Source organism: Tripterygium wilfordii, chromosome 20, assembly GCF_013401445.1.
Source record: "Tripterygium wilfordii isolate XIE 37 chromosome 20, ASM1340144v1, whole genome shotgun sequence".
In the NCBI taxonomy this organism is placed as follows: domain Eukaryota; kingdom Viridiplantae; phylum Streptophyta; class Magnoliopsida; order Celastrales; family Celastraceae; genus Tripterygium; species Tripterygium wilfordii.
This window is the reverse complement of record NC_052251.1, coordinates 4,411,024-4,434,436: the sequence shown is the minus strand read 5'-3', so window position 1 is coordinate 4,434,436 and position 23,413 is coordinate 4,411,024. Positions and strand designations below refer to the sequence as shown.

General features: G+C 38.3%; 1 protein-coding gene and 1 pseudogene across 1 annotated transcript; one reads left to right on the top strand and one right to left on the bottom strand.

Moving 5' to 3' along the window:
- Positions 1 to 5,242: 5,242 nt before the first annotated feature.
- On the bottom strand, positions 5,243 to 15,773 carry LOC119986718 (annotated as a pseudogene).
- Positions 10,794 to 12,831, top strand: LOC119986717. Its single transcript, XM_038831389.1, has 2 exons — positions 10,794 to 11,923; positions 12,035 to 12,831. Exons 1-2 carry the CDS (start codon positions 11,706 to 11,708, stop codon positions 12,648 to 12,650), a joined length of 834 nt encoding a protein of 277 aa, XP_038687317.1. The 5' UTR covers positions 10,794 to 11,705; the 3' UTR covers positions 12,651 to 12,831.
- Positions 15,774 to 23,413: the final 7,640 nt, after the last annotated feature.

Here is a 23,413-nt window from a genome sequence, read left to right as displayed (position 1 = left end):
CACTTACTCTTTATTATTCCCTACTGGGCCTTTCGCTCACCCTTTTCTTTCTCCTATTCCCTCCTCGCAGGTGAGTCTAGTTCCGGTACCAGGGTCGCGGATCAGGAGGAGCGAGCGTGACATGGATGGGACTCCTGGAGAGTGATAGGACTAGATAGTTCTAAACTTGATTTATGTTATTACTATTTTGGTCGTATCTATATTTCTTAGTTGAGACGTTGTGTGATATCCCTATTCTTGACTGGGGAATGGACGGTAGGGAGGGCACTCCGTGTGATCGGGACTCCCGAACCGGGTTTGTGGACTTTGTGTCCTGACGATTTATTTGTTTGCTGGATTGCTATTTGTGTTGGATGCTGATTATATATGTTGTTGTGTGGAGAAATTATGTGGGACTGTTAGGTGGCCTGAGGCCCTGCTTAGATGTGAGAATTTGATTGATTGTATGATTTGTTAGGTGACCTGAGACCCTGCTTAGAATTGAGAATTAAACTGTGATATGAATTGTTAGATGGCCGGAGGCCCTGCCTATGTTGTGATTATATTAGTGATTTTGCTGCGTGTTTACACCAAGTTGGCATCCTCCATATTATGGGGAGGTGCTGTCGAAATTTTCGGTGTTGTGATGATTGAATTTATTATGATTTGATTTAGATGGTACCAAAAGTAACGCATTTTGGGTCAGGGCGTTACACTATGTACTTAATCCAGATTCTTCCTTGTTGTCCTGTTCCGTTGTTCCCTCACTGCCTTTGCAAGTCCATTGCGGTCTGGGTCATCCTAATATGTCTAATCTAAAGCGTTTGTGTCCTTCACTTCAGTCTGTTTCTGATTTATTTTTCGAGCCGTGTCAGTTTGCTAAACACCATCGTGTGTCTTACTTACCTAGAGTCAATAAATGAGCTACTGGTCCATTTGATGTAGTCCATTCGGACATTTGGGGGCCTTGCCCAATTTTATCGAAATCTGGTTTTCATTATTTTGTTACTTTTGTTGATGATTTTTCTTGTGTCACATGGTTATTTCTTATGCGTGATCACTCTGAGATTTTCAAAATATTTTGTGACTATTTTGCTGAGATTCGTACTCAATTCTCTGTTCCTATTCGTGTATTACGAACTGACAATGCACGTGAATATTTCTCGTCCAAATTTCAATCATTCTTTGCTACCCATGGTCTTATTCATCAATCGTCATGTCCAGATACGCTACAGCAGAATGGTGTTGCTGAGCGAAAAAATAGACACTTAATGGAGGTTGCACGTGACTTATGTTTCATATGAGAGTGCCCAAAGTTTTTTGGGGTGATGCTGTTTTAACTGCAACTTATTTGATTAATCGCATGCCTTCTTCTATTCTTTAGGGAGAGATTCGATTTCAGGTATTGTCACCACATCTGGTTCTTCATTCTCTCCCCTTTCGGGTTTTTGGTTGTACTAGTTACGTTCGAGATATTCGTCCTCATGTGACAAAATTAGATCCAAAGAGTCTCCATTGTATTTTCCTAGGATATTCATGTACCCAATGTGGTTATCGGTGTTATTCAACTGAGTTGGGAAGGTATCTCGTGTCCGCTGATGTGTCCTTCAACGAGTCATCTCCTTTCTCTTTTGCTTCCCCATCCTCCAGTGTCTCTGAGTCTTCTATTAATGATATCTTGAAGTATGATCTTATTCTTGTGACCACTACTATTACTCCTTCTGCTCCATTTCAGACTTATCACCGTGGCCCTCGTCGTGTTTTTGGATCAAGTACCCCTACTGGTCCTGTGCCGCCACCTCTTATATTTGATGCATCGACGTCTGATCCTCCATCTGACGCTGATTTACCTATTGCCCTACACAAGGGACGAAGAAGTTGTGGTAAATACCCTCTCTCTGCACATATTTCCTATGCTGGTATTTCTTCATCTGTGCAGACATTTATATCTGCTTTAGACTCGATGTCTGTCCCTCGAAATCTTTCAGAGGCCCTATCTTCTTCTGGTTGGTGGCAGGCTATGCAAGAGGAGATGTTTGCCTTAGAACTTAATCAGACGTGGGATCTCGTTCCCTTAGCACCAAGGAAGAAGGCTATTGGTTGTAAATGGGTATATGTTGTTAAAATGAAACCCGATGGATCCGCGGATCGGTTGAAAGCTCGGTTAGTTGCGAAAGGGTATGCTCAAATTTATGGTATTGATTACATTGATACTTTTTCTCCGGCTACGAAATTAGCTTCTGTCTGGGTTTTAATTTCCCTTGCAGCTTCCTTGGATTGGCCGTTTTATCAACTAGATGTGAAGAATGCATTTCTGCATGGTGACTTGCAGGAGGAGGTGTATTTGGAGCAACCTCCTGGGTTTGTTGCTCAAGGGGAGTCTGGGAGTGTATGTAGGTTAAAGAAATCATTATATGGCATGAAGCAATCTCCTCGAGCGTGGTTTGGGAAGTTTAGTTCAGTGGTTTTAGAGTTTGGTCTTCGCCGATCCGTGAAGGATCATTCGGTATTTTATCGAAGATCTGGTGCATGGCATATTCTTCTGGTTGTATATGTTGATAATATTATAATTACTGACAGTGATAATGCAGGGATTGCCTCCTTGAAAGTTTTTCTTCAGAGTAGGTTTCAAACTAAAGATCTTGGTCCTCTTCGGTATTTTCTGGGGGTTGAAGTTGTGCGTGGTAAGCGTGGAATTTTCTTATCTCAACGTAAGTATGCACTTGATCTACTACGGGATTGTGGTATGAGTGACACAAAACCAAGTGATACCCCCTATGCTCCCGGCGGTGAAATTAATGCGTGATGAAGGTGAAATCTATTCGGATCCTGATCGTTATAGACGGTTGGTGGGTAAGTTGAATTACCTAGCGGTCACTTGACTAGATATTGCATTTTCTATGAGTGTTGTAAGTCAATTTCTATCTAGCCCTCGAGTACCTCATTGGGAGGCTGTGTCCCATATCTTGAGATATATTAAAGCTCATCCGAGTAGGGGTTTGGTTTATAGTAATCATGGATATAAGCAAGGTGAAAAATTATCCAATGATGGTTTTTCTGTTGAGGGGTTTGATGGATTTTCTATAGAGGGATTTTCGGATGCAGATTGGGCTGGATCTCCTTATGATAGGAAGTCCACTACAGTTTACTGTGTATTTGTTGGTGGAAATTTGGTGTCTTGGAAGAGTAAAAAGCAACATGTTGTTGCACGTTCTAGCGCTGAGTCAGAATATCGGGCGCTTGCTCATGTCACGAGTGATGTGACTTATTTACGGTAGTTTCTCGAGGAGGTGGGATTTTCAATTTCTGGACCTGCTAAATTATGATGCGATAGTCAGTCAGCTATGCATATTGCGGCTAATCCAGTGTTTCATGAACGTACGAAACACATCGAAGTTGACTGTCACTTTGTTAGAGAAAAACTCGAATCAGGTAATATCTTTCTGAAGCATGTAAGCACAAAGGATCAACTGGGTGATATCTTTACTAAGGCTTTAGCTGGGAGTCGAGTTGAGTACATTTGTAACAAGCTGGGCATGATAAATATATATGCTCTAGCTTGAGGGGGAGTGTTAGAATATATTAGTACTGGGCGCAGCCCACTTGATGTAATACCATTAGGGTTTGTCTCTGATGCTATAAATAAACAACTCTCACGGTTGTGAGAGTAAGATCTTCTATTCACAATTACAACACTCCCAATTCAATGGCCATAAAAACAACTTTTAAATATCTTTTTGAAATAATATTTACAACAGAAATTACCGTCAATTTGTAGCGGAGAAAATGTTAAAAAAAGAAAAAGAAAAAAAAGGTGAGCACTTCTTGGAAAAATCCTCAACCCTCATTGATGTTGCAGATGGCAGTTGTTTGATTTCCACTGGTGCATGTGTACTGATGTCCGCTTCAGCAGATTTCACCTTTGTTTGAAAAACCTGTAAAAGACATGAACATGCAAATAGAATATTAATATTATTCTACAGTTTCAATTATAAATGGAGTTCTGATGGGTAGGTCATCAGTTACAGACTTACAAGTTCATTGCTTGTCAAGAAACAAGAGAATTCCTATAAGGAAAAGTTCCAGCCAACAAAATCTGTCCCAAACTTTCCCATGGCTATTACTACTTGTCATCTCCATAACAAAATTCTCTTTCTAAAAAAAAAATTTTCACAAAAAAATTTCTACACCTTCCCAATTTTATGTGAACGATTAACTTACCTGCTGGGCTTTATCAGTTTTCTTATCTTCTGTTGCCTCTGCAGCATTGACATCTTTGTGCTCAACTTCTTTTAATTGTGCAAAGCCGGTAAATAGGAGAGGGAATGATGAGCTTTCATTCACGCCCCCACCTAACCAAAATCACACCCACAAAGAAACAACATAAACCACAACCAATACCCAGCAGGAACAACGAATTGCGGTCGCAATAGAAAGAAAGAATTTAGAAATCTAGATTGGAGTAGGATGGAAGCAAGTATCTGGGAGCTCAGCAGAACCTAATAGTTGGTCAACCAGGGTACTTATACATAGAAGCAAATTAGCTAACAGTTTCAGATAAAACCAGCTAAATAGCTCTCTTTTGGTTTGCTTTGCTGCCCCAGGAGTATTCAAAACCTTACTCTGCTTAGCCATCTTAGTGTTGGTATTTTTTCAGTTCTTCCTGCATCAAATACTGAAAAGAACGAAAATCTGTAGGTTGAATAGTGTGTTGGCTCAAGTTGAGCATTGGTCGTTGGCGTCATTATTACTTACTTGTTGGCGTTCTTGGTGGTTGTTATAAGTTGTTCTGACTTGGTGGAGTGTCGTGTAGTGGGTGAAAATGTTTACTTGGCTTGAAACTCGCCAAGGTGGAGATTTGTGGAATTAATTGGCTCGTCTCTACAATTTTTTGATGAACCGTCCGGACACCTCTTGTGCCATCCGGATGGTTTTACCAGTTTCGGAGTTAGAGAGCTAGAGTTTTTTGAGGTGTTCGGACAAGGTGGAGATTTGTGGAATTAATTGGCTCGTCTCTACAATTTTTTGATGAACCGTCCGGACACCTCTTGTGCCATTCGGATGGTTTGGCCAGTTATGGAGTCAGGGAATTGGAGTTTTTTGAGGTGTCCGGACAGCTCCCTGAGCCATTTGGACATCGGACGGGATGCTGCAGATTTTTGACGGCTTATATAAATATATAATTTGCAGGATTTTGACCCAACTTGTTTTAACATTGTCTAGAGAGAAAACAAAAAAACACAGAGAGAGCACTTACAAAAGGGAAACACTTGAGAGAGAGTGGAGAGATCCAAGAGAGTGGCTTTTGGGATTCCGATTGCCTTGTGCGTAAGCAGGTTTCTTGTCTTTGTTGTTTTCTCCACTGGTTTTCTTGTTGGGAGAGCTCATAGGAACGAGATAGCACATAGGGTAGGCTTGTACTACTTGTATTGGGCAGTCTCTCTTGCACGTGTAACTGGGACTACTATGCTCGAAGTTAAGTATCTTCCATAGACTACATATTATTCTTGTATTGGAATTGATTTAATGAAACTAATCAACTAATAAAGTTTCTATTTATCAATATATTATTCTCTTTAGCAGCATATATATATATATATTCACCGAGAATAAAACTATGCAAGTTTGCCCTTTGAACATCTAATAAAGACCTAAACTCGGGCAATTAAGCTTGCGCGCATAGAAGTTTTCCACTAGACCACAGGGCAAGTGGGCCAAAGACCAACACGTGTCCACAAGGATGTCCCCCAAGTAGTTATATATTCTTCTCCTACACATATATATCTAACTACACTGAGAAGTGAGAATCAAGCATTCAAACCATCTGTACATATAATGACGTGGCTGGTTTAAGTCGGTTAATCACATATAAATACTTGTATTAGCCATGTAACAAAGGCAGTATGAAATGATACGAAATGAAGATGTTTCTTCACAATTGTTCTCTCTGTGTATTCTTGTTCTTCTCTGTAAATTCTTATACTTCCTTACATAACCTCCATTCCTAGGTCAGCGTTTGAAAGGAGTGCATCCTGAAGAGATTGGAAGATTCACTTACTTATTAGCTGTGCTTAATACGAACAATATAACGCATACGGATCTGATCAACGTTGTAGACTATGTACTCATTTTGCCAGCAATCAACCTGAAAGGAACGTTGAGAGTCAGTTATATTGTTAATGAGGTTAACCCAAGAATACCAGTCAGAGTTAGCGCTTGAGGACTATCTGCCCAGCTTATAGAACACTAAAAAATGACCACTAACCTTGTCTCCCTGCATTCTACAGCCTGAACAATCTTATGTAGGAATATATAAGTAGTCCTATACACTGCAGTTTCTTTGAGCAGTTGCAACTAGCATCAAGCATCTTAACTTGTTATGTGTCATCAAAGCATGCAAATGTGAGCATGAAATAAAGATTTGCATACTTCTGGAAATCTAATTTACCACTATTGGAAGGGAACCTTTTCCAGTGGAGTTGGTCTAGAGTTGATTTGAGAAGCAACAAATGTTCAATGGTAATCTAAGACACTTCCAGCATTCAAATCTCATTTCTCCCTCAGTCCTGCGCTGAATTTCTTTCATTCTATGGCACTGTCATTCTTCGTTTAGAATTAACAGATGGCAATTTGTTTAGGTTTTAATGCATTTACAAGCAACCCCAGAAGTGTCTAAAGCAGGCCTCAGTTGCAAGTTATACCCTTTAACTTCCCCATAGTTCTCTAACACCTATCCTCCAAATTGTATCACCAGTTTCCTCTGAGAAATATTGGATGTTTAAAACTTGAGGTTTCGAGAAATTAATCCCTCAAAAAATCAGATAAAAGCTTTTATGAAATATACCTTTGGTTCCCTCGTCTCAACTGCCTTTCCTAGTGGAACAACAACACCATCTTCAAGAATCAGAGCTTCAGATGGGTCGGGTACAATTCTACCAACTCCTTTCGTGCTGCAATAAAAATATGATTCAATTTAAAATTTTAAAATAGCATCTCTCATACGAATGTAAAGTTCCTCGTTTTTAGTCCATGTACAAGAGTTCAAGAGTGGGCAAGGACTGATGATGGAGGAGAGGGAAAGGTTGGTAAATGAAGAGCTGTTCTACCTCCTTCCTTTGCTACAAAATCATGTTTCTCAATGTATCTGTTATCCACAGATTTGCTAGTGCATGATATTTATTAAAAATGTTATTTATTTTTCCCTTAATCAGTCTTTGACCTTGTACAGAGTGTTAAAAACTTTAGTTGGTGGGTGTGTGTGTATCATACAAATGTTCACACTGTCAAATGTTCTACATCATAAATTACTTCAAACTGCACTTTCCAACTCAATGTCGTACTGAAAAAACACAAGCTGGAGAAAATTGTCGAAGAAGATAGAAAGTCACCTGAGCTTGCCCTTTGGCAACTTGTCAGCGTAGCAGTCGCAGGTTAGAAGCTCATTCATGTCTCCCAGTGCAACCTGGAGAGAGAAGAAGAAAATATGCTCAAGGACATTGTTTTTAGGTTCCTATTTAAAACTCTCTTTGGAAGAAGAAAACCAGGACGAAACTGACGGAGAAAACAAACCTCGGATAAAACCAACACAGATTCAGGGGATAAGTTAAAAACATAAGGCCAACTTTGGGAGAACATATCAGCAAAGTAAACTCCCTTCCCAAAACTACAGCCTGAAACTGGTGCTTCTGGAGGAGCAATGCGTAAGCCTGTTCAGTCATTGCACCCAGGAAGCAGTCGGAGAAATTAGTTCTCTTCCAAGTTCATTTGAAAACATTCTTTCATACTATAGATAAAGGAGGAGCTTATTTTCAGTGCATCAGGAGACTACTAAATGATGTCATCACTAAATTGCATCATGAAGAGCATAACCAAATTGCATGAATTACATTAGCAATCCAGTTGTCCTGGAAAGTGGAACTGGTGTGTTTTTTTACTATTAGTAAGCGTCTTTGAGTAAGATATTAAGAGTCAGATGCAAAGTGGACAGAAATAATAATATAAACTGCATTTCGGATAACCTTTCGATAAAATTCCAGTCCAATTTGTCAGTCGAGACCCATGCCACAACAGCATTCTATTATTTGTGCTGTTGAACTGTATAAAGAGTCAATATGTATACCAGACAGAAGATGTTGTTAAAAAAGCAATGACAGAATGAGATTCTCAAGCCAATAATTATTAATCAGTGTGAATTGTCACCTTTTTGAATTGCTCATTTTCACCTTCCCTAGAAACCCTAAACATTTGAACAATCTCAATGTTATAACGTAAATCTCTTCCAGTGTTATGTATGTATCTTTCAATCTGCAAGAACAGAAACTTTGTTGCAATTTTCTTCAATAGGAAGTACATCACCTAACAAAAAATTATGCAATCTAAACATTTTCATAGAGTTACCATAGGGAATTCCTCAGAATCAACTTCAAGTGGTATCAGCTCACAGCAGAGGCAATGGTAATGAGAGTACAATGTATCTTCCTAAAAGGTCGAGTCAGAAAAGAGTATCAGATAACTGTTAGCAGCACAAGGAGGGCAGATTATAAAGAGAATAAGACGACACTCACTAACATCCATATATATACTACATAAGGGCAGATTCAAAAGGTTCAAATGAAAAATCTAACAAAAAATGTTGTTAACCATCAAGTACAAATTGTTACTCAGTTAAGAAGATAGTGACTAGGGCTATGATTAACAAGTTAAGTAATTAAAGAACATATAGTAAACAGGGCTTACTATAGAGTCAAAATGCATAAAACATATTCAGGTTTCAGGTCAAATCTTGAATGAATTTTCATGTCATTCGAAGATTTACCAACTAATATCTACTATTTGAAGTTCCAATCAGAAGTTAAATTTGTAAAACAACAATGCAACCAATTGCGAAGCGAAATAACATCCAAGGATTCTGAGTCTGAGTTCAGTGAGATAAAATTTTGTTCAAATATAGGAACTGGATGAGTCATGGGAACATAACATTAGAGAAGAAACAAAAAATTTTCTCAAGAAGACCCTGAAAGAATTTACAAATGAACCCAATGAAACGAAATCATAAGCAATCAAATGACATTATGAGAAACCTTCATCTCTTTAGTCTTATTGTCAGCATCCTGTTTATGTAAATTCTCAAATTAATGTGAAGTCTTTTCAGTATTTCGATCTATCTATTCCTCTTTAAAAAAATGAAATAAAAAAGATGTTTTTTATTGGATATTTCTTAGCCCATCATTCTCCTCATGATCATGACCATTAGGGGAATTTTCAATCTTCTGATTCAAAATGATATATCTAATTCAACCTAAAATGTCAGTGTGTCACGGACTCACAAATTGTCAATGCTGATCAGCTGCAATCAGAAGGATATACCTGCTTGTAGATACTATCCTCCAACAATGATGTAGCCACTTCAATTTGACCGAGAGCCTCTAACTGAAATTACATGCAACCTAGAAAGCATGGATACGTCTATCATGTTGCAGTATATGTATCCGACACATATAGGATATGGATACGTCAAAATACGATAAAAATACGTCTGTAAGACGTATTTTTTTATTCACAATTTAAAAAAAAAAATAAAATTCAGATAAGCACACGATACCTGGTGGAGACGTCTTTAGCGACGTTTCAGAGCATGCGACATCATTTGGAGCCTTAACCTTTAGGTTTTAAAGACTTCCTTCGACATCGACTACCTTCGCCAACGTCTGCGACTTCGACCTGGACTTCCTGCTGCGCCTGCTACTTCCTACTGCGACTGCTCCTTCCTGCTGCGCCTCCGACTTCGATTTCCTGCTGCGCCTCTGACTTCGACTTCCTGCTGCGCCTCCGACTTCGATTTCCTGCTGCGCCTCCTACTTCGACTTCCTGCTGCGCCTCCGACTTCGACTTCCTGCTACTACTGCGACTTCGACATCCTCTGGTAAGTCCTTGATTTGAGTCATTTGTTGCGACTTCGATTTGCTTCAGTTGATGTCTTGATGATTTCGACTTCGATTTACTTGTGTTTGCTTCGATTTGAGTCTCTTCCTTCTTTCGACTTCAATTTGCTTCTGTTGTTGATTTGGATTTGCTTCTGTTGTTTACTTAGATTTGCTTCTGTAGCTCAATCTTGCTTGTCTTTGCTAAATTTGTTGATTTGAGTCTCTTGTATTTGCTGATTTGAGAAATTTGCTTCTTTCGACTTCAATTTGCTGCTGCGGTTGATTTCTATTTGCTTCTGTTGTTGACTTTAGATTTGCTTTTGTAGCTCAATCTTGCTTGTCTTTGCTAAATTTGCTGATTTGAGTCTCTTGCTGCTTGTCTTTGATGATTTGTCTTATATTGCTGCCTGGTTAGGCTATGTTAGGTGCTGGCTCTCTCAACACCAGTGGTTCAGCTACTGATTCAGCTTCTACTCCATCTATCTCGAGTGATGGTGTTGAGGATTCGGGCAAACCTCTATGGAGATATGTGAAAAGACAAGAAAAGGATGGTGATGGTGGTGGTGGAGGAAATGTCTCATGGCACTGTAATTTTTGCCACATGCAAAAAACTACTTCTTACACTAGGGTGAGAGCACATTTGTTGAAAGTGCCTAGGTTAGGGATTTCCGGTTGTAAAAATGTTACTAGCAAAGATATTGCGGAGATGCAAAGATTGGAGGAGGAAGCTAAGAACAGAGAAATGGCAAGTGCACCAAAGAAAGTACCACTACCACCTTCTTCTATGTTTTTGGGTGGAATGTATGCAACTGGTTTTGAATCAAAGAAAAGAAAGGAGGCTGGAAGTTCTAATCCGCCTTCTCCTCTTGGGAAGTCTTTTAATTTGCAAGCTGGAAATCAATTACATGCTCTGATTGCAAGATTTTTCTATGCATCAGGCTTGCCATTTCACTTGGCAAGGAGTCCATACTATGTGAGTATGTTCTTATTTGCATGTAGCCATAATTTGGCAGGTTATTTGCCTCCAGGGTATAATTTGTTGAGAACAACTTTGCTCCAACAAGAAAAGGCAAATGTGGAGCGATTGTTGCAGCCAATCAAAAGCACATGGCGAGAGAAAGGAGTAAGCATTGTGAGTGATGGATGGAGTGACTCACAAAGAAGGCCTTTGATCAATTTTATGGCGGTGTCTGAAAGTGGGCCTATGTTTCTGAAGGCAGGTGATTGTTCTGGTGAGACCAAAGACAAATTCTTTATCTTTAACTTGATGAAAGAAGTGATTGAAGAAGTTGGTCCTCAGAATGTGGTTCAAGTGATTACAGATAATGCAAAGAATTGTGCAGGTGCAGGACTTCTTGTTGAAGGATTGTATCCTAACATTGTTTGGACACCATGTGTGGTTCACACACTCAATCTTGCTTTGCAGAATATTTGTGCGGCGAAGAATTTGGAAAACAATCAAGTAGTATATGATGAGTGTTCTTGGATTACAATTGTTTTAGGTGATGTTACTATCATCAAGAATTTTATCATGAACCATTCCATGAGGTTAGCCATTTTCAATGAGTTTGTGCCTTTGAAGTTGCTATCGATTGCTACTACTCGATTTGCTTCTGTACTTGTGATGTTGAAGCGATTCATGCTTATAATGAGAAGTCTAATGAGTATGGTGATTAGTGAGCAGTGGAATTCTTATCGAGAGGATGATGCGGGGAAGGCTAAATTGTGAAGGAGAAGGTGTTAGATGATGTTTGGTGGGACTCCATCGATTATATACTCAAATTCACAGCTCCTATATATGATATGCTTAGGGCTTGTGATACGGACAAGCCTTGTCTTCACTTAGTCTATGACATGTGGGATTCTATGATTGAAAAAGTGAGACTTGCAATATATAGGAAAGAAGGAAAGCGAGTTGAGGCGTCTTCAAAGTTTTACGATGTGGTGCATGGAATTCTAGTTAGTCGTTGGAACAAGAACAATACTCCCCTACATTGCTTAGCTCATTCACTCAATCCAAGGTAACAATCAATATTTTATCTTTCAAATCCTAATCTTTAAACTTGATTTTTTTTCCTCTGTAACTTTTAAAATCTAAATGTTTGCTCCTATTTTTTTTCCTCCTATTTAAGGTATTATAGTGATAAATGGCTTAATGAAGATCCTACTCGGGTTCCTCCACACAAAGATGTTGAAGTTGCTAGGGAGAGAATGAAATGCTTGAAGAAGTATTTCTCTAACTCCGAAGAGAGGATGATGGTAACAATGGAGTTTGTAAACTTTTCTAGCATGTCGGGAGATTTTGCAGATTCTGATTCTATTCACCATCGTAATGATATGGATCCTAAGAGTTGGTGGGTTACATTTGGTGCAAGTGCACCTTTGTTGCAAAATCTAGCTTTGAAGATACTTGTGCAATCTTCGTCTTCATCATGTGCTGAGAGGAATTGGAGCACTTACTCGTTTGTGCATTCAGTGAGGAGAAATCAGATGGCACCAAAACGTGTTGAAGACTTGGTTTTCATTCACAGCAACCTTCGTCTCTTATCAAGAAGACAACCAGATTATGGTAAAGGAGAGAGCAAGATGTGGGACATTGCAGGTGACAAGTTTGGCACATTTGAGGATGTTGGGGAACTAGAGGTTGCACAGCTCTCTCTTGATGAGCCGGACTTAGAGTGTGTAGTCTTTGCTGATGATTGTGATGAGGGTATATTGGGTGAAAGTCATGAAACAATGGAAGTTTGAGCAACTAAAAAAAAACAAACGTAACTGCCTGAGGCTTGAGAGTGTTAATTTGTCATTGTAATTGCATTTCTTTTGTTACATGGAAGTTTGAGCAATTAAAAAAAATCAAACGTATCCTAAACGTTTCCGTATCCTATTTTTTTGAAAAATGGCGTATCCCCGTATCCGTATCGTATCGTATCCGTATTCCGTATCTGTATCGGTGCTTCTTAGCATGCAACTAAGGTCATCACAAATCTGCCAATGTTACACTTGAAACTTGAAAGGAGATGAAAGCTTACTCTCTGTAATTCATAACTCTATCAAAGAATGCTGTTGGTGCCAAGGAAGGTAGAGCCACATATTTTACATTCTTCACTTACTATTATTTTAGGGGGGGAGTGGCAGAGATGGTAGCTATATAGTAAGCTCTATATAGCAATATAGTAAACTTGTGCGATCGATAATAACTGAAATGACAATTACAAAAGAAAAAGAAAGCTCTTTCTAGATTACTTACGTAAGTTCAAAAGTAATTCAAGTTTCAAAGGAGGAAAAGAATCACTAGTATGGTATAACAGCAGAAGGGTTACCATTTCCAGCTTGGATTTCAGTGTGTAAGGGTTGTCAATAATGAATTCACCTGCAATTTTAATTGCTCCACATCACTAAATGGCAATGTGTTCTGATATCATTCATTACTGTTGTTTTTCTTTTCCGAGGTCAGTAAAGTGGTGCACTTCCAATCTTATTTAGCAGTAAAGTACAGTAAAATAATGAGAGAGGGAGAGAAGAAGCTCTTACACATTTTTCTAAAACCAAAATCGTGAGGAATTATTGTGTAAAATTCCCTGCAAGTTTACAAAATCACCTAATATTCAGAAAAAGGCATCCCCTTATAGCAAAGTGTACAAAAAGCTCTTAAGATAGCTTCATTTCGAGAGAATGAACATTATCTGTAAGCGTAAGAAACAAGGTCCTTACCCACTTAATTACTCAAGTTTTCCCTTATCAGGTTGATCAATGAAATCAGCAATCCTCCTCAGGACATCATACCCCTATATATCTTGAAATTGTAGATATTAGAAATGTAGGAAACAATATGTACGATGTTGCAAGGAATCTGCTCTTTGCATATAAGTCACTATCACCAAATACAAACATTACTCATACCAAATTGATAAACCTGAGTGTGTGAAGTCAAATCATCTACCTTAATTATTGTAGATTTGCTCAGCTTACCAAGTGGCAACTTCTTGGCATTGTACCCTGCATTTTGACATAATGAGCAGAGAAAATTGATGATAAAAGTAAAACTACCCACCTTCTAGCATAAATTCATCATATAAATCCTTATATCAACTACATTTCACATTCTGTTATTTTAAAATTGCACAACTTAAGGATTTGTTGTGATTGAATAATGCAATCACACAATCCAATGGGTCTAATGAGAACACAAATCCAACTTCAATGATAGCACATATCAAACATCAATTCATGAAAACCTTTAACAAAGAAAAGTCACAGACCTAATCCCATCATTTGCTGCTCCATCATGCCAATATTGGCAATAAGAGAGATAAAATCCGCAATTCTTGGATCAAGTTTTGTTGACTGAAGCTGAATTTCCATTATGCTGTTGGGCTCTTTCTGATCCTGATAATAGTGATTCAATTCAAATATTGGGAGGTAACCATTCTACTGATAATTGGGCTTCTAAAATATTTCTCAGGCATTGATTGTTACTTACCTCCAACCCTTTATCCACGTCATAGTCCATTTCCAGCCAAGTATAGCACTTTGGGTGACAAACGAACTCTTTTCCGTTGGGCCATTGGTTCCTTGTCTTTGCAAAAAACTTTTCTTTGAACTCCTTAATATCGTCATCCTTAGATATGTAGGGTCCTTGTAACTTGTCTTGACCTTTTATTCCCACCCTACCCCACCTATTGTATATCGTGAATTTGGTGCCATCATTAGATTCTGCAGTCATTTTCAAAATATCATGAGAAATCACTAAAGCAAAATAAGAGCAATCAATCAAATAGACATAAGATCACATATGTGAAGCTCATTGAACCCAAAACCACAATGGCTCGTCCAAGTAAGTGTCAGCAGAATCACAAGTCATCAACTATAGCATATTCAAGGCATAATTTTTGCTAAATTGTAGGATTACAATGGAAATGATTACAAACCAGTGCTTGAATTGCATAAAACTTGTTATTATTGTCCCCTCTATTTGTCTGGTTGAGCGTGGCATCATAAATATCACCCTGCTGCATGAAAAGAAAAGAACAAAGTTTTGAATAAAAAACACTATTTGATTTCCAAAAAATCCTTTGCATAATTGATTCTCATGAAAAAGACTAAATACAATGGTACCTAAGCAATGAAACATAAGCAATACGTTCTTACATGCTTTAAAACATGATACTCTGCCTCTATGTGAACAGGCAAATACTGATCCAATGCTGCTGTGCCCTTATCTGATTTAGAAACTAGCGTATTCTCGACTGCGTCATTTTCTTCAGTTTCTTCTTTATCTGGCAGCAGCGTTCAATCAACAAATTATCAATTCAATGTTGAAAGAGAAAGAACTTTTTCGCCATCTATGAGAGTCATATAATTTGAATGACGTACCTTCAAATTCATCCTTCAAACCTTTCTGCAGCACATAACCTGCTGGACGAAATGCCTAGAGGAGCAGCTGAATCACGTAGATCCTCCACGGCCTTGATTTTCTGACGCCTATTTGAATCGTCCAATTTGGAGTCTCTCTGCCTCTTCTCACCAGCGGAATCATCATTATCATCCTTCAATGGCTTGTTTTCCTCTTTAAGAGCTGATTCGAGTCTTTGAACCTGCAATAACATTCTCATTAATCGGAATTTTTTGAAAGATAGCTTATAAAAAAGAGATTAGAAAGACGAAGAGTACTAAATTGGGCTTGGTTCCAGCGGCGGAAAGACCACATTTAGAGAGTTCGCGTCGAAGTTCCTCAACTCTGAGCTTGTTAGCCATTTGAGCACTAGTGAGGGACAACAGTGAGAAAGCTCGAGCGGGGGTGTGTTCTGGACTTGTAATGGAGGTGACGGTGGGTTTAAGTAGGCGAACATTTTTGAGTTCCTCGATGGCTTCTAAGCGAAGCTAATCAGAGCAAATAAAAAAATTGTCCGAGTCCTGTAGACAGAGACGACGGTTCGTTACTTTTCCCGGGTGAAGTCGTTATTTGGTGCAGATGGGTGCTTGTCCAATCATATAATGCCACGTGTACAACTGCATGTATGTTTTGACTAGGGGAGTAGCCAATCAGGATGCATCTGATAAATCCACGGTGCTTCCACCAGAGGATAAGCATTCGGCTTGCGCAGGACGAGAAGAAAGATGCTGTCAGTGCCATGCTTGACTTGGACCAGACATAGTTTGGATGTTTGGATTCTATAAGATAAAGCCCACCAGTTCAAGTGTAAGAAATAGAATTGGGTGCATGGGCTTAGACTTTTCCATATGGGTCTAAGGTAAAAAAACCCAATTTAGCAAAGGGTAGCTTTAGTCACACCCTGATTTTTTCTAAAGACATCCTGTCAATTGATTTTTATAAGGTGAGGTATGGGTATCCCCGAATCTCCTTAAGGTGATAGTTCCTGCCTATCGAGTGCTTTGTAGATTATGAGCTTCACCTCCCAAGATACAACACCTTAACGTGAACTCGATAGCACTACGTGGAACGGGTCTCTGTCAAATTGTCATGAACCGACAACAGTCAAGAACGAAAACGGATGAAAAACAAAATTTGAGAGAGTATTTTCAGTGTATTTTGGAAGTCGTCCACCAAGGGGTATTATAGCAGAGTAAATCCCAAAGTCTGAAAAGAATTAGAACTCTTTTACGAGCACAAGTTTGACACGAAATTGAATTCCATCTCTCCATAAGAGATAAGAGATAAGGATTTAATCTGACAATAAACTCTCTCGTGAAGAGATAAGAATTTAATCATATAAGAAAATTCATCTCATTAATGTTTAATCACCCAACCAATTGTAATTGAATTAAGAATCTAGTCAAACTTTGACCAAAAAAATATAATAATATTTTTTATTATCACATATCCGGACTCGTGCCTGAGCCCGGCTCACTTGATTGGATGGATGGTGGCAGCACGAGCGTGTGTAGTTGTTTGACCCAATGGTTCATGGTGTGGAGAGTCTCTACACCACAAAATCTTGGTTGCTCTTGGGCCCAAATGAGAAGTTCAATACTAGCATTCCTAGTGCTAAGTTTCCAATGTGGTATTTTTGTACCACAAAACACAAACACACACACGTCTTTGGGAGCCATTCACACATGGTAATTTCCAACAATCCCCCACATGAATGGATCAACAAAGCATTTTTTTAACTCAGGAAGTTTGAGTGTGCCTGAGAAGAAACAATGCATAAAGATAGGTAGCTTTCACTTTGAACCTTCTCTAGTGAAAGTCTATCAGACCTACATAACTAGTTGATGGACTAAAGTCTTGAATCGCCAGTTGTTTGTGTAAGCCCAGTCAATAAACCTCATACCTCTCTTTAGATCAAGATAGGTTCTCGATTGTGTTCATTCTTTCAGCCCTGAACTCCTTGGGTTTCATGCGTGCTTTAAGTCTATCCTTAAAGACTTTCATAGGGACAGCCAACCCTTCACGCATATAGGTGATCTCCTATTTTTAATATCCTACAATACCCTACTTGAATATTCAAGATATAGAAATCATTAAACGCATAGCGTACCTTAAAAAATGTTGTAGGATTCACTTGTGTATCTAAGGAGTGGGAAGAGATTAACTCCAGATTGCTTACTTCTGAGTATCTCAAAATTTACGTTATCCTATTGAACCTAGTCCATGAGATCTCCATTCGCTAGGTTATGTTTCCATCAAGAGAACTCTTTTATTCAAAGAAGGCTTTTAGCCCCATTCCCCTCAAAGCACAGTTGACTTGGCCTCTCATTAGCCCTTTTATAAACGAATCTGCTATGTTTTCTTCGGACTTCACAAAGTCTATGAAAATTATTTCATTAGAGAGCAACTACCTAACGATATTATGTCTATGATGAATATGCCTAGACTTACCACCATAAATCACGTTTTGTGCCCTTGCAAGTGCCGCTTGATTATCACAATGTATGCAAATCGCAGACACAGGTTTGGGCCACAATGGACCGTCCTCTAAGAAGTGACAAAGCCACTCGACTTCTTCACTAACTTTATCTAGGGCGTTGAACTCAGATTCCATCGTCGAGCATGCTAACAATGTTTGCTTGAATATTTCCATGACACTACAGCACCTCCTAAAGGATCCAGCATCTTTATCAGTTAGTTTACGGAGCTAGCTTATCACGTTTGAGCTCCTTGTGTAAACTATAAATATTACAATCAATGAATAAACAAGTGTGGCCTTTAATTCTATCTTCTCTATCACTCTCTCACATTCTCCTTATGGTATCGGAGCTTTTAAGCCACCATCATGACCACAATCAACAACACCACTCAAAATCCGGTTGTTACTAACACTAATGAAGCCAACACCACCCTCATATCTATAAATACTACAGCCTAAGCACCACTCAAACTAACCACCAGCAATTGCATCTCCTGAAAACTACAATTTCAAACCCTATTTGTTGGCTATGATCTCCTAGGATACATAGATGGCTCAAAACCATGCCCACCTGCCAATGTTACCCAAGGCACTATGACAGTTTCAAATCCTGCACATACAATATGGGTTCGACAAGATTAGTTAATATTCAATGCAATTGTTGGATCACTCTCTGCCAGCATTATTCGATTTATTGCCCAAGCAAAAACCTCTTAGGAAACATAGAAAATTCTGAAAGACATGTATGCCAAGCCCTCCCTTGGGCTCATCAAGTAGGTTAAAAGCCAAATTAAAAACCTGACCAAAGGTACTCAACTTGTTACCTACTTTCTTCAAACAATCAAAGCTTGTGCTAATTAGCTAGATATTCTTGGAGCACCAATGGACGATGAAAATCTCACGGAAAAAGTTCTTGATGGCCTTGAAGATGAATAGAAGGAATTGGTGTGTGCCATTCAAGCTCATGACACTACCATCACCTTTGATGAATTACATGAGAAACTTTTGAACTTTGAAGCAACTCTTGCTAAAGCAAAATCTGAACATGGTCACATTCTAGCATCAGCCAATCCTGCCAATCAAACCAATTATGGCTGGAGTCCTTCAAATAACCTGGGTAACAATAGTAATACCTGACGTCCTTCCCCACACTTTGGTAACAATAAACCTGGCTCGAATCCATTGCCCAACTCTTCCAATGCAAGGCCTAATTCCAGTCGCAATAATCGACCACCTCCACATCCCTACCTTGGGCATTGTCAAATTTGTGGGATTCAGGGACATTCAGCCAAGAAATGTCCATCTTTTTGGCTTGTTCCTATACAGCCATTTGCCACTGCAAGAGCTGCACCATGGCAACCTATTGATGATGGCACGAGTCTTCCCATCAGACGAAGGATGGGGTGTATGAGTGGCCCACAACTCCCTCAACAAATTCACCTTTGCTAGCATTTTCCAGCATCAAGACTATCTCTTCTGCGTGGCATCATAGACTAGGACATCCAACATTTCCTATTTTACAACATATTGTTTCTCGTTTTCATTTAGATTTATCATCCTCTATGTCGTCTAATTTTTTATGCAATGCTTGTCACTGTAATAAAAGCCACAAACTCCCTTTTTCCACTTCCTCTCTTGTTTCTTCCAAACCTCTTGAAATAATTTTTTCCAATGTGTGGACTTCACCAGTTTTATCACATGATAGCTTTAAATATTATGTCATCATTGTCGATCACTTTACCAAATATACATGGGTTTATCCTCTTAAGCACAAATCTGAGATCAAAGATGTTTTCATGAGATTTAAAACTATTGTTGAAAAACACTTTGTCCTTCAAATTCTCACACTTTATTAAGACAATGGTGGGGAATATATGGCTCTAGCCAATTTCCTTGCTACCAATGGCATCTCTCATCTCACTACTCTACCACACACTCACCGAACACAATGACTACTTTGAAAGGGGACACAGACACATTAGACACATTGTTAAAATAGGTCTCTTGCTTCTATCTCATGCCTCTATGCCTTTACCTTTTTGGCCTCAATTCTTTGCTACTATTGTCTACCTTATTAACCGTATGCCTACACCAACACTCAATCCATCCTCACCGTTCGAAATTTTTTTTGGCACACATCCAAACTATTCCAAATTGAGAATTTTTGGTTGCTTGGCTTCGGCCTTGTTCTACTCACAAATTTGATGCTCGCTCTAAACCATGTGTTTTCCTCGGTTACTCTTTTACTCAGAGTGCCTACCTATGCTTTCATCCATCCACTGTAAAAACTTATGTCTCTAGGCATGTCAAGTTCGTTGAGTTTGTATTTCCATTTCACACACTATCAACTCAATCCCCCCGTCCCCAATATGATATTGTCAACACTTGGATTTCTCCTCCTTCTGTTTCATTATCTTTACCAATTAGTTTAGGGAGCTAGCTTATCACGTTTGAGCTCTTTGTGTAAACTATAAATATTACAATCAATGAATGAACAAGCGTGGCCTTTAATTCTATCTTCTCTATCACTCTATCACTCTCTCACATTCTCCATAGATAGCACGCCCCCACCAATCGACCTAGTGCCAACAACACCCATCAAACATACAATAAATTCCATTTAAACTAATACATAGTAGTCAAATAAAACTACTACATAATGCAGCAAACAAATTGGCATGGCAGCCAAGACATCACACTTGGAGAAGCAGCAGCATAATCGACACCATAGCACAACTGAACATCCTTTTACTACAAGCTCAAAATCCAAGCTTCTCTGAGCTCGTTCAACATCTCCATGAACTGAGCCTCTAAATCATTATCTTTATTAGTGTTTGGAGGACTCACGGTCAAAGCATGATCTAGAAATCATGTAGTTGTTCCAGTGTTAAAAAATATGCCAAGGTTCATATAATTTTCACACCCTCTTTTCTTGAATTGGCTAGCAATTGAATGTGCCTACAATTTGAAAGTAGACACACAAGGTTTCACAATGCAATTTGAATGTAATATTCAATTGACACCAGTTTCATAATATAATATTCAGTTAACAGTAGTTTGATAATGCAATCTGAATGTTTTTATAAAGTTTCTGAACGTATAATAGACATACTTCTTTAGCAGCAAACACACATATACCTATGTACGCATACTATTAGAAATTGAATTATTAATAGACATACTAAAGCATACACACATATACCATAACAAACATACTAAAGCATGAAATTATTGCCTTCATATAAGTGTCCCACACTTCTTCATCAGCAATCACAGTATTAGTAACACATCCTAGCCAAATCTGATATAATTGAGAAGATAAAAAAAAAGCGTGGTGCTTCATCCTCAATTGATGAAATTTTGCCATAATTTGTTTCATTTGATAATTCCTTGAAATCTTGGTATTCATCGACACCAATATTGAGCTCCTTATGGAATACCCCATTCTTCATGTTCCCTTGACTTACTTGTTCAACCATAATATCTACAAATAACTTCTCCATTACAGGCTCCACAAAGAATTTCTATCGACAATCTATTGCAGAGTATTCATATCAATTAAGTGTTGTAAATATAATTAAAATATCACTCAATATCATGACATAACTACAAGCAGATTACACAAACAGTGAAAGATGCATGCACAACACAAATGAATAGACAATTCTATCTGCTAAATATCTTAACTAATATAACATGCAAAATGGAGAGGTATTTGCTATTACAGTCATGGTATGTTTTGCACAATCAAAACAACACAAGAATTCATTTCCCTAGCTAATACATAATGCCTGAATCTCCCCAGTGAAGACTCAACAAAATACATGTATAGATGAGAATTTGAACTCAAACAACAAAATCTATAACAATTATATTAACTTAACATAATTGCCTCATGAATGAAACATGTTAATAGCATAATTTGAACCAAAATGTAGAATGGAAAGGCTACCATAGACCAAGCTAAATTTTATCATTAAACTGACTAACCAAACAAAATCCACACACAATGCATATCGGAATCCACTGAAACTCAAACTAGCACGCGAGATAGAAAATCATTTGGGGAAACAAACTCAGAGGCCTCACAAGTCACACTCCCTTGCAAAACTATCATTAGAAAATCAAATCATGTCATCGATCTTCATTATTGTTCTCTAGACCTCTACACAAACATAGATGACTGATTTCGCTACTTTATTAACATAGAGAGATAAACAAAGAGAGTGAGAGAGAGACTTTGATGTGTTGATATAAGCGGATGGTCAACGAGCAGGAGAGAGTTCAAGAAATTGCATACTTGGATATGCCAATGGGAGAGGTAAAAGAGATGAGTGTGCTGCGGCTAGGGTTGTTGAGAGGTATGCGAGGTTACGGAAAACTGTTTCGCATCAACTTCAAAAATAGTTTCACGTGTTTTAATGAAAATTGACTGAAAATGACTTATGTATGTTTTCGTTTTTTAGTTTTTAAAAACAAGATATTAGAAACTCTTTTATAAATTTTTTTAATGGAAATTACCACCAAATGAATTTTAACCTCATTTATAATTTGCAAAAACTAAAAATGATTTTTAAAACTGTTACCAAACACGCTCTAAATCTCCCAACTCTTTTCAGTCCAAGTTCTCCCAAGTCTAGGTGACATTGCCACATAGTCATGCTGACATGAATTAGATGTTGGCATGACTCATTTTTTGAAAATCAAATTTCATTCTTCTCTCCCTCTTTTCTTTTGTTTAAAATTTGAAAATCAAACACTTCCTCTTTTATCTCCAACTTTCCTTTCCTCTCCCATTTTCATGATTGTATCATCTCTCATTTAACCACAAATAAACAAATCATTTATATTCATGAATTACACTGAAAATGAATGTTAGTTTTTTTCCGAAAAGGAATGCGATTACATTTTTTTGCCGAAAAAATTATGCAATTACATTATTTTTTGCATACAAACATGCAATTATATTGGTTTTATTTACATATAAACATGCGATTCCATTGTTTTTTAGCCAAATAGACCTACAACAATTTAATTTTCAAAATTGACAAATATAAGTTGCAGAAAAATAGTACACAAATCAGTCAAGAATAATAAGATAGATACATTGTTTCAAAAGCATATTCATTCAAATGATTTTAAACACAGTGTTACACTGTTTTCAATACAGCGTAAATTCCAAATATGCAAAAAAGGAGAAAAAATTACAGTGTTGCTGGAGGTGGCTGCATGCCCAGATCAACAAAGTACAATATTTTTAAAACAATGTAATTTGCTCAGGTCACTAGAATCAGATAGCTACCTGGCCGAAAAATGAATGGGTAAGGTGCGTTTAAATGCATGGAGTCTAAATATGAGGTCGGTTTCCGAATATGTCACCGGAGGTGGTGAGATTGACCCAATTTGTGTCGCTGAAACCTCTCCTTTGGGTGCTTCGTTTGAAGGGTCGAAAAAAGATCATGGTAGTCGGGTGCTTTCGTTCGGTGGGTCAACAACTCCGATCGATTGTCGGATGGGAGAGCTACAATGGTGGTGGTTCTTTAGGCATGAGAGTGGGAGGGAGAAAAGGAGATAGGAGAGAGAAAGGGGGAAAGAGGAGAGAGAGTGTGTGTGTACGCTTATATAGAGACAAGATGATGA